Source organism: Acipenser ruthenus, chromosome 45, assembly GCF_902713425.1.
Source record: "Acipenser ruthenus chromosome 45, fAciRut3.2 maternal haplotype, whole genome shotgun sequence".
Classification (NCBI taxonomy): domain Eukaryota; kingdom Metazoa; phylum Chordata; class Actinopteri; order Acipenseriformes; family Acipenseridae; genus Acipenser; species Acipenser ruthenus.
Genome location: NC_081233.1, coordinates 661,873 through 672,500, shown reverse-complemented (window position 1 = coordinate 672,500; position 10,628 = coordinate 661,873). Strand labels below are relative to the sequence as shown.

Here is a 10,628-nt window from a genome sequence, read left to right as displayed (position 1 = left end):
CCCGATATTGAATTGTACTGTGTTTTGAACTTAAAAGTCATTGTATTTTCTATCTTCCTCTTAAATTGTATTGTGATTCTTGATTTTATATATATATATATATAATTAGTTTTTATATACAATGGGAAGTTCCCTTGGGAAATAATAATAATCTTTTGTTCTGGTCATGTATTTTTTAAAAGACATACGCTTCCAACATGGTTTTGCAGCCAGTTGGTGACAATTACCAGGTTATTTATTCAGAAATGTTCAAAACCCTTTATTTTTTTTTAAATAACATGTATGTGTGAAGGGTGGCCCGGTGGCATTTTCCATTTGATTCCTTTCTAAGGGTCTGTCTGTGTGGAGTTTGCATGTTCTCCCTGTGATTGCGTGGGTTTTCTCCTGGTATCTCCTGATAAATATTCATAAACCTTTTCTCTACTCAGGTTAAAAAGAAACAGGAAAATGGGACTTTCCTTCGAATGCCGGCTGAATGTGTTATAATGGAGGGTGAAACATACAACATTTCATGTGACCTTGAAGAGGCACGGGTTCAACCGAAAGTAAGCTCACTGAGTCACTTTAAGGCTGCTGTACATCAGGGCTATGACTTCCGGGTTAGGCTCACCATGACCCTCTAAAGCAGTAGTTCTTAACCCTGTTCCTGGGGACCCACTGTCTGCCCTGCTGTTTTTTGCTCCAGCTGAGCTCTGAATTACTTAATCGAACCCTTAATTGAACTAATAATTAGCCTAATCAATAGTCACAATCAATTTTATATTGCTTTAAACAGTTGTAGATTTTAATCTAAAATGATAATAACTTTTCCTCTCACAGTCCAGATGCATGCTGTTCAGGTTGATTGGTCACTCTAAATTGCCCTCTGTGTGTGTGAGTGTGTGGGTGCCCTGCGATGGACTGGCGTCCAGGGTGTTGTCCTGCCTTGCATTGCCCTGTGTCTGCTGGGTTAGGCTCCGACTCAACGCGACCTGAATAAGCAGTTATGAGAATGGATGGATGGATTATGATAACTTGAATTCTCCAAGTTTTTGTAAACTAAATAATTTAAAAAGTCAAATTATGCAAATTATTAGTTCAATTAAGTAAGCAGGAGCTTGGTTGGAACAAAGACCTGCAGGACAGTGGATCCACCAGAACCAGGATCAAGAACCACTGCTCTAAAGGATTAAGTGGTTATGATAAAGGATGGATGGGAATTAAGTTAAACAGAAATCTTGTTTTACAATGCTCTCGATACTTGAGTCACAAACAATGTCAATTCTTTCTTGTTTCTCATTTTCAGGAACATGTTTATTATAGAGACTACAATCAGAACTTCCTCCCAACATTTCAGATCATTTTGAACGATGATGTGATTGACCTGGAGCTACAGCTTTTCAAAAGCAGTGACAAAAACACAGCAATCTGGTCTCGCTGGGTACCCATTGATGGTGAGGAAGCTTCATTCTTACTTTAAATCCAGAAAGATTTCGGAGACTTTTATTACACGATTTTCACCTATCAAAAATAAAAACCCGCCAACATTCTTGGTAATATTAAGCATTATCGGATGGCACGGTGGCATAGTGGTACTCCAGTTTCCTCCCACAGTCCAAAGACATGCTGTTCAGGTTGATTGGTCACTCTGTGTGTGTGTGTGTGTGTGTGGTGTGTGTCTCTGTGTGTGTGTGTGTGTGTGTGTGTGTGTCTCTGTGTGTGTGTGTGTGTCTCTGTGTGTGTGTGTGTGTGTGTGTGTCTCTGTGTGTGTGTGTGTGTGTGTCTGTGTGTGTGTCTCTGTGTGTGTCTGTGTGTGTGTGTGTGTGTGTGTGTCTCTGTGTGTGTGAGAGTGTGTGGTGTGTGTGTGTGTGTGGTGCTCTGTGATGGACTGGCGTCCCGTCCAGGGTGTAGTCTCGTCTTGCACCCTGTGTATGCTGGGTTAGGCTCCGGCTCACCGCGACCCTGTAAAGGAGTAAGCAGTTAATGATAATGGATGGATGGGTAAACAGAACACTGAAAAAAACACTGAAGGCGTTTTTAAAAAGCACAACCTGGAATTATTCAAATCAAGTTCCAAGATAAATTGATTAATTAATGAAATGAATTTGTTTTCTTGATTTGAGCAAACGTGGAAAATTCAATACAATGCTTCACCAATCATCAGAAATATCAATAACAAATACATTTAAGTGAATTTTGAATTTAGTTCATTAAATATCTAGGATATATGTACTTTATTAATCTGAAAATCGAAATCTAGGAAATGAAAAGCCTTGGTAAATACATTTATGTCTGTTAAAGGGGAACTCAGGTTATTGTTGTGTGTGTTACATGTTCCCATATGTTGCTAAGGTGTGTGTATTGTATTGTTTTTTTTTTTTTTTTTTTTTTTTTGACATCCTGACCAATTGTTTTACACTATTACACTGCAGTCTTCTACAGTGGTCAGTTTCCAAGATGCCTTTCCAAATGTAGAACTTCAGAACTACACTTCCCATCACCCCCAGCATAGATACATGAATAGGGAGGATGATGGGAAATGTAGTTCTCAAAGTTCTTCTGAAGGGTAAATTTGGAAAACCATCTTGAAAACCAAGCACTGTAGAAGACTGCAGTTTAATAGTTTAAAAAAGTGGTCAGGATATCAAAAGAAAATAAAAAAAACAATAAACACACCTTACTTAAGTAGTTGTAGCAACATATGGAAACATGTATCATTTTTGATGACTGATGATGAAAAAACAGTGATGATCTGATCTGTACAGAACAGAAGTTATTTTCGTCAAGAGAAACGTGTTAATGTTGTGATAATAATGTATTTATTTTCTCATGCTGTTTTTTTTCTCAGTCTGCAGATCATCACAACCGCCTGGTAAGTGTTAATCTTTCACTTTTATTTCAGCAATGAAAGTTCACATCGGCAGCACGATGCAGTGGTGGTTAGGGCTGCTGCAAAATCAAACACATTTTCTACCTCTGGAAAAATTGTTGTGTGTTGTTGTGCCTTGTTTATATGCAAGCTGCTGTCAATATGAGTACCGAAGGAGTTGAAAGATTTTAGTTTTCACAGAACTTCACAGCTCCAGGGTCCTGGGTTCAATTCCAGCCTCAGGGGTCTGTCTGTGTGGACTTTGCATGTTCTCCCCAATGTGTTCACATCGTGGGTTTTTATGGGTGTTTCCTCCCAGTCCAAAGACATGCTGTTCAGGTGGATTGGTCACTTTAAATTGCCCTGTATTGGGTACCCTATGATGGACAGACAGCCCATCTAGGGTGTGCAGTCCCACCTGGTGCCCTGTGTCTGCCGGGTTAGGCTCCGGTTTACCGCAACACGCTAAACAATAAAAGTAGTTTTTGTTTAACTGCAACCTGCGTCTGAGCCTCCCCACTCTCTATCCTGTCACAGACGGATATTGTTTTGCTGTTTCAGTTCAGAGGCTGATGGCGATGAGGAAGGACTTCATTGAGGGGGTGAACGTCTCTGTCATCGGAAGCCTGCTGGATGACTTGCTGCAGATCAGAGTGTTGAACGATAGCGAGGTGGAGGCAGTGAAGCAGGGGGAGACCTGCACCAGTGCCAAGGCTCGCAACCTGATCGACATGGTGAGGAAGAAGGGGAGTGAAGCAAGCAAGGCACTGCTTTCCAAACTGGAGAAGAGGGACCCCATGTTCTATAAATCACTTGAAACTGTTTAGTGCAAATTGTTCAATATATAGAATTGACGAACACAAAACACAAACAATGAAGGTCCGGCTGGGCAGTAGCCTTCATGGATCCTTTTCTCTGTTTTTAATTTTAAATTTCTCCGCTCTCGTTCCGCCTCCGAACACCCACCCGGAGTGCAGAGAGCTGCAGGTATTTATGCAGGTGACCATCTCCCGATTAGTAACAAATTAATCACTTAATTAATTCGGGAGATGGCCACCTTCTACGTGAGGTTTTTAATTGTGGATGGGACTTCCCATCCACGCTACAAAACACAAAAACACACGGCTATCCCGTCATTTACACAAACATCAATACAAAAACAAAACAAAACACACAGCGGTTCACCATCATATTTAAATACATGAATACAATAAATAAATCATAAGAAACAAACACAAAATAAACTGCACAGGGGCGGAGGGGGAAACCCTGTTCTAAAAATAAAGAAACAACACATTTAAGCAGGGCTTTCCTACCACCCTGCTACACACAGCTTAGTATCATCTCCATAGAAAAGAATAATACTCAAGGAAGTTCAGCTTCATTCAACCTCCAGCTTTGCAAATTGCATCAGTTTGATTTATTTTTTAACTACAGGGGTGATGAAGAATATTTGTTCTCAGGGGGTTGGGGGGCAGCAATGAAAGTATACTAATTTCTAACTTTTTTAAATGAACGAATTCAAGTAAATAAATATTTTACTACTAAAGATACAAACATTTTATATTCTCAAATACAATACTGGCTATAATATTTAAAAGTTAATATTCAAAATAAGTAGGCTACTTTTATGCATAGATTAGGGAAAGGGTACAAAATAATATCCAAGTGTTTGGATATCCCAGTGAGCACAGCTGGACCAATAATCAGGAAGTGGAAGCTGCATCACACCACCCAGGCACTGCCAAGAAAAGACCGTCCCTCAAAACTCAGCGCTCAAACAAGAAGGAGACTTGTGAGAGAAGCCACAGAGAGGCCAACAATCACTTTGAAGGAGCTACAGAGTTCAGTGGCTGGGAGTGGAGTAATGGTGCACCAGTCAACCATATCAAGAGCTCTGCATAACACTGGCCTGTATGGGAGGGTGGCAAGAAAGAAGCCGTTACTCAAAAAGTACCATCTGAAAGCACGTCTGGAGTTTGCCAGAAAGCATGAGAGTGACCCAGCTGCGATGTGCGAAAAGGTTTTGTGGTCAGATGAGACCAAGATAGACCTTTTTGGCCAAAACTCAAAGCGCTATGTGTGGCGCAAACCTAACACTGCCCATGCCTCAAGACACACCATCCCTACAGTGAAGTATGGTGGTGGCAGAATCATGCTGTGGGGATGCTTCTCATCAGCAGGGACTGGGCATCTTGTTAAAATTGAAGGAAGAATGGATGGTGCAAAATACAGGGAAATACTGCAAGAGATCCTGCTTCAGTCCGCTAAAAAACTGAAGCTTGGGAGGAAATTCACATTTCAGCAGAACAATGATCCCAAGCACAAGACCAAAGCAACATTGGAGTGGCTCAAGAACAAAAAGGTGAATGTCCTACATTGGCCCAGTCAAAGTCCTGATCTCAATCCCATTGAGAATCTGTGGCACTATTTGAAAATTGCGGTCCACAAGCGTCGCCCAACTAACCTGAACAACCTGGAGCAAATCTGCCAAGAAGAATGGGACAAAATCACTCCGACACTGTGTGCAAAGCTGGTACATACTTACCCCAAAAGACTTAAAGCTGTTATTGCAGCGAAAGGTGGCTCTACCAAATATTGATGTGTGGGGGTTGAATATTTCAGATATTTCAGTTTTTTATTTTTCTTAAAAATATTTCCCAACATAAAACCAATGTCACCTTACAATAATTGAGTTTGAGTTTCAGTGTTTTAAAATAAAATATCAAACAGAACGAAATTTCAATGTACCATTTGTAATTCAGTAATATGAGAGAATTGGTCGGGGGTCTGAATACTTTTGCAAGGCACTGTGTGTATATATATATATATATATATATATATATATATATATATATATATATATAAAGGCTGCCTGACTAAACTGGAAGGCTTTTGGCAACCCAGCTGTGTCTCTTCCAAGGCTACTTGCGATTTCCTACTTGTTTGAATCAAAGCATTTACTGAGTACATCCATTGCATGCACACTGCACAGGACTGTAGATCATTTCGTTAGCTCAATGTTATTTCCATTGCAGAGCGAGCGCTGACTTATCCATCATACTCTCTCCATGCTCCATCTCTCACTGCCACGCTCAGAGTGAAGGGGCGGCACACACCTGTTGCAGTGGCCAGTACAGTAAAAACATATTTTAAACAGCGCATTTGGAGTAGGTGGAAACCCAGCTCATTGGCCATGTCTATATGTGGGCGTGGCTTACCCTACTAGATAGACTCCTGTACCTGGTGTTCATGATCTGTTTCTAATACCAGCAGAGAGAGGTTAACTCATTGATGCATCATTGTGGAAGATATTAGAGAACATCTCCCTGCTGGAAACTTCATAACATTGTGGTAAGAGAGACTGTGTGGCTCATATATACTGTTTAGTGCACTGTTTGAAATAAATCAAGATTCTACAGGCATAGGGATCTCTACAGCTGTGCAAGTATTTAGCAATGTCTTCACAATTTCTCTCCAGCTCAAACGTATGTTACTTGAATGTTGCTGGTTGTGATTTGCCTGCATCGACAGGACTGCTTTGACAATGAGATGGTCTTCATCTCTATTTCCAGAATGATTTTTAAGGACTGTCAAGTGTGAACAGAAAAAATCTCCAGGTATATCTAATGCATGCTTTCAAAGCTGTGCTGTTTGATATCAAAGTGAATGTTGCTTTGTAAGTTCCTCTCAGCATGGCATTTCACAATGTACATGGAGAAGCTAACTGGTAACCACAGGACTACTTTATAAAAGCAACCCTGTACAATTCATCAGTATGAAAAAAATCAGAACATGAAAAAAAATCCAATCTAATAAAATGACCTGGGTCACTATGACCCTCTCAACAGTGTTGTACTGCAGTAAGATCTTGCATGGATGCTGTCCATCGTTCATCTTTCTCTCACCAGATACTCTCGACCAGTGAAAGCCAGTTCCTTGTTGAGGCATTCAATACACAATGGATTATTTCTACACAAACTCTACCATGGTCCCCAGCAACACCACAGATCTTTATACCAGTGATGAGTGGGAATACAGTGACAATCCGGCTGTGTTTGCATTCTGGATTGCTCTACAGGTTCTAACTACCATTCTGGGATTGCCAGCCAATGTGACAGTGCTGTGGATTTTACTGAGGAAACAAACTGCCATCTCCTCTTCTGAGGTGTTCGTACTGAACCTGGCAGTCATTGATGCTTTGTTTTGCCTCAATGCACCCCTTGATATATATAATTATTACTGTCCTGGTAATAGCATTGTTAACGTGGTAAACTATGTTATCTATACTTGTAATGTGATTGGGGGTCCTCTGTTCCTTTGCTGTATCTGTGTGGAGCGTTACGTGGCCGTGGTGCATCCAGTCACCTACCTGGGGTTCAAATCGCTCACCTATAGAGTGGTGTGCTCTGCTGTGGCTTGGGCCATTACTTTGGCATTCTCCATCTACTTAACTATAACAGAAGGCGACATTTTATATGTACACTCAGGTTTCATCTCTGCCTTGTTTATTGTCATGATTTTCTGTAACCTCTCCATCCTGAGGATCCTGAGGAGGTCTGCCCCAGGGAGAGACGAGATCCACCCCATGATGAAGAAAGCCTTCCACATGGTTTTTACCGTTTGAATGCTTGTGTTAGTTTCCTATTCCCCAATCGTAGCCATGTTCCCATTTAAAGCATATTTCAATGAGACTACATTTCTATGTTATATCATGCCAGCATGCTATTGCTTTTTTATCCCCAGGAGCTTCATACAGCCTTTGCTCTACCTGTCTAATGTGGATACATTGTCTTGTGTGCAGTTTGCATGCAATGGAGGGTGCTGTGTAGCACTGAGCCCCACTGCATGAAGTCAACAGAAAACACGTTCCATTGGAGAGCAAGTAGCTTCTAATGACATTTCAAACCAGACACAAGCACCTCCGTCAGGCAATACAGACATCTCAGTGAAACTCGTTGTTTAAGAATCAGCCCTCAGACCAGCTCAGAGCGATTGCAAACATCATTACCAGTTTGAAATGTCATGTCAGGCTCGTTGCTCTAGAAGGGATTTTTTAACTGTGTGATTCTGCTCTTTATTGGCTTCAGGTTGTTTTTAGTGTGTAAAAGTCGCTTGCCTCTCCATTGTAAATAGATCCTCTTCATCCTGTCAGGTGGGTGAGACTCCAAATCAAAGCTTCACCACATTCTAGTGTATACAATGCATGTTTTACTTAGTAGAAGAAGCCATTGAGAATGACAAATCCGATTATTCTAGGGTGAAAATACTAGGATGTTTTCAAATAACCTTTAGCACAATATACAATTTTAAATACTCATGCTTGATTTTGCTTTGTTGAAAATGTCTATTACATGCTACTCATATTGTACTTAGAATAAAAAGCCGTTAAGAATTACACTAAAATATAATAAGCATAGGCTTTTTTTGTCATGTTTTAGCAAAATATAAGATTTTAAAAACGCATTGTTGAATTATATTGTTGAATATGTTAATATGAACTGTAAAGTAGAAATATAATCAGGAATATAAATATAATATATAATTGGGCTTCGTAAGATTAATTACAAATGTACTTGAAATCTCAAATAAAACCTCTGAAATGTGTGCTTGCTTCACTTGTTATATATCCGCATGACAGCAAGTGTCTCTAATGACTGTGTATTTACAGCAAGTAGAGAATTAGTAGTTAATTAGTAAACACATGTGTACTTAAACATAATTACAATGTTATTATGCATAGTTACAATGTACTTAATGTGTACATTTTTTGCATGATAGAACTCTAATTCTAACCCCAACCCCGACCCTAACTCTAACCCTAACCCTAACTCTAACCCTAACTCTAACCCTAACCCTAACCCTAACCCTTTTCTGATACAATTGTGTACTTACATATATGGTGCAAAACATTGACACGTTGAGTACATTGAAACTGTGCATAGTAACGCTGTAATGATGTGTAAGTACTCATGCATATACTACTTAACTTCTATATAAATCCACAGTAATTAGAGACGCTTCATGTAAAGTATCACGCTGATTGCTTGCAGAATGAGCTGTCTACGTCACCGGCAGTTTCACACAGGTGGGGTCACTGAACTGTAGTTGCCACACCTCATTAAGTCTCGCTCTTAATCAAAACTGCACACAGGTCCTTTGAATAGGGCAATAGAGGAAGCTGGGGTATAATTAGTGAAAAAGACACCCAGTCAGGATAAAAAGTCTTCAGAAGGCAGGAGGGTCAATCCAGATAGGACAGTAAAGATTATTATAACAGCTGATTACTGCAAGCAACTGGGGGCAGCTTCTCAATACAGCAATTTCAACAGTGTGCTGTCCTGGATAGTGATAATACAAAAATATAAGCAAGTGATCTTCTAGAAGTGAAATAATAATAATAATAATAATAATAATAATAATAATAATAATAATAATAATAATAATAATAATAATAATAATAATAATAACCGAATCTAAATATGAATCATGCATTCCAGTATCAGCATCCATTACATTATGAATACCAGCGCAGACACACACAGGGTCCTCATCATGGTGTTATAAGTGCACAGTAAGGGAATGATTGTAGTCAAATGCAATCCGAGATGTATATAGGAGGCTAGGTTTGAATAATAAAATAAAAGACAAAATCTCAGCATTTATCGTGTTTAAAATGCGGTGTGTAACAGACAGTGCTGAATAGCTAAAAGAAATGTGTGTGAATTATAGTAATACTTAACATATACTAGACACTGTACTTTACAGAACACTCATTCTATCTAGTTAGTGTTGCTGTGTACCCGGAGCTTTCGATATCTCCAGAATCCTCTCATGTAATTGGGTTAGTTGTGTGTTTGTGTTTATTGAAGAGGCCGCTGCTGTAGGAGAGCAGGATCGGGAGATTGGCGGGTAGGATAGTAGGGAGTACATTTACAAGAGGGACCCTAATTAACTGGGAATAAACTCATCATTTTGTGTCGTTGGCAATGTTACCTGAAAGCAGCGTCAATGTTATTTCATAACATTAGTTACGAACGTTCTCGTAACATTACGAAAACCTTCCAAAAAATGTTCTTTAAACATTACTTCATGTTATCCTGACTTTTGAATAACATTCTCCTAACGTTCTGGGAACATCATTGTGTTCGCTGGGTTACTAGCAAATCTATTACTGACACCTTGTGGTCATGTTACTCAACTGCACGGTATTACATTTACTTAACATTCAATTTCTGCAGGTGTGTCACGTGATACTAGTTTTATATACTCTTAGTAAATTAATGGTGTAACCAAAAATATATGTTTTAAAACAAACAGTATTTATTTACTTTAACAACATAGAACAGCATAAACATGCATGGGCAAATGTGATCGTGTAGCAGGTCTTTATATACATATAGCTAAATCTATATTCTAGATATTCTAGATATACAATATTCTAGGTGAGGTCTTACTAATGCATTGTAAAGTTTTAACATTACTTCCCTTGATTTAATTTTAAAACTTTTCATAATATATCCGAGCATCTTGTTGGCCTTTTTTTTATAGCTTCCCCACATTGTCTTGATGAAGACATTTCTGAGCCAACATAAACTCCTAGGTCTTTTTCATAGATTCCTTCTTCAATTTCAGTATCTCCCATATTTATAATGCACATTGGGATCAGTATTAGGTCCTCTGCTATTCCTAATCTACATTAATGATTTAGATTCTGGTATAGTAAGCAAACTCGTTAAATTTGTAGACAAGACAAAAATAGGAAGAGTGGCAAACAGAA

The 10,628-nt window shown here is 39.2% G+C and overlaps 1 protein-coding gene across 1 annotated transcript in view; it reads left to right on the top strand.

Moving 5' to 3' along the window:
• Positions 1-4,923, top strand: part of LOC131720946 (uncharacterized) — an 18,221-nt gene extending 13,298 nt beyond the window's left edge. Inside the window, exons 8-11 of the mRNA XM_059013485.1 lie at positions 429-545; positions 1,286-1,433; positions 2,828-2,851; positions 3,410-4,923. Of these exons, the coding sequence (XP_058869468.1) occupies positions 429-545; positions 1,286-1,433; positions 2,828-2,851; positions 3,410-3,675 (555 nt within the window). The 3' untranslated portion in view covers positions 3,676-4,923. The remainder of the gene's footprint in view (positions 1-428; positions 546-1,285; positions 1,434-2,827; positions 2,852-3,409) is intronic.
• The last annotated feature ends 5,705 nt before the right edge of the window (positions 4,924-10,628 follow it).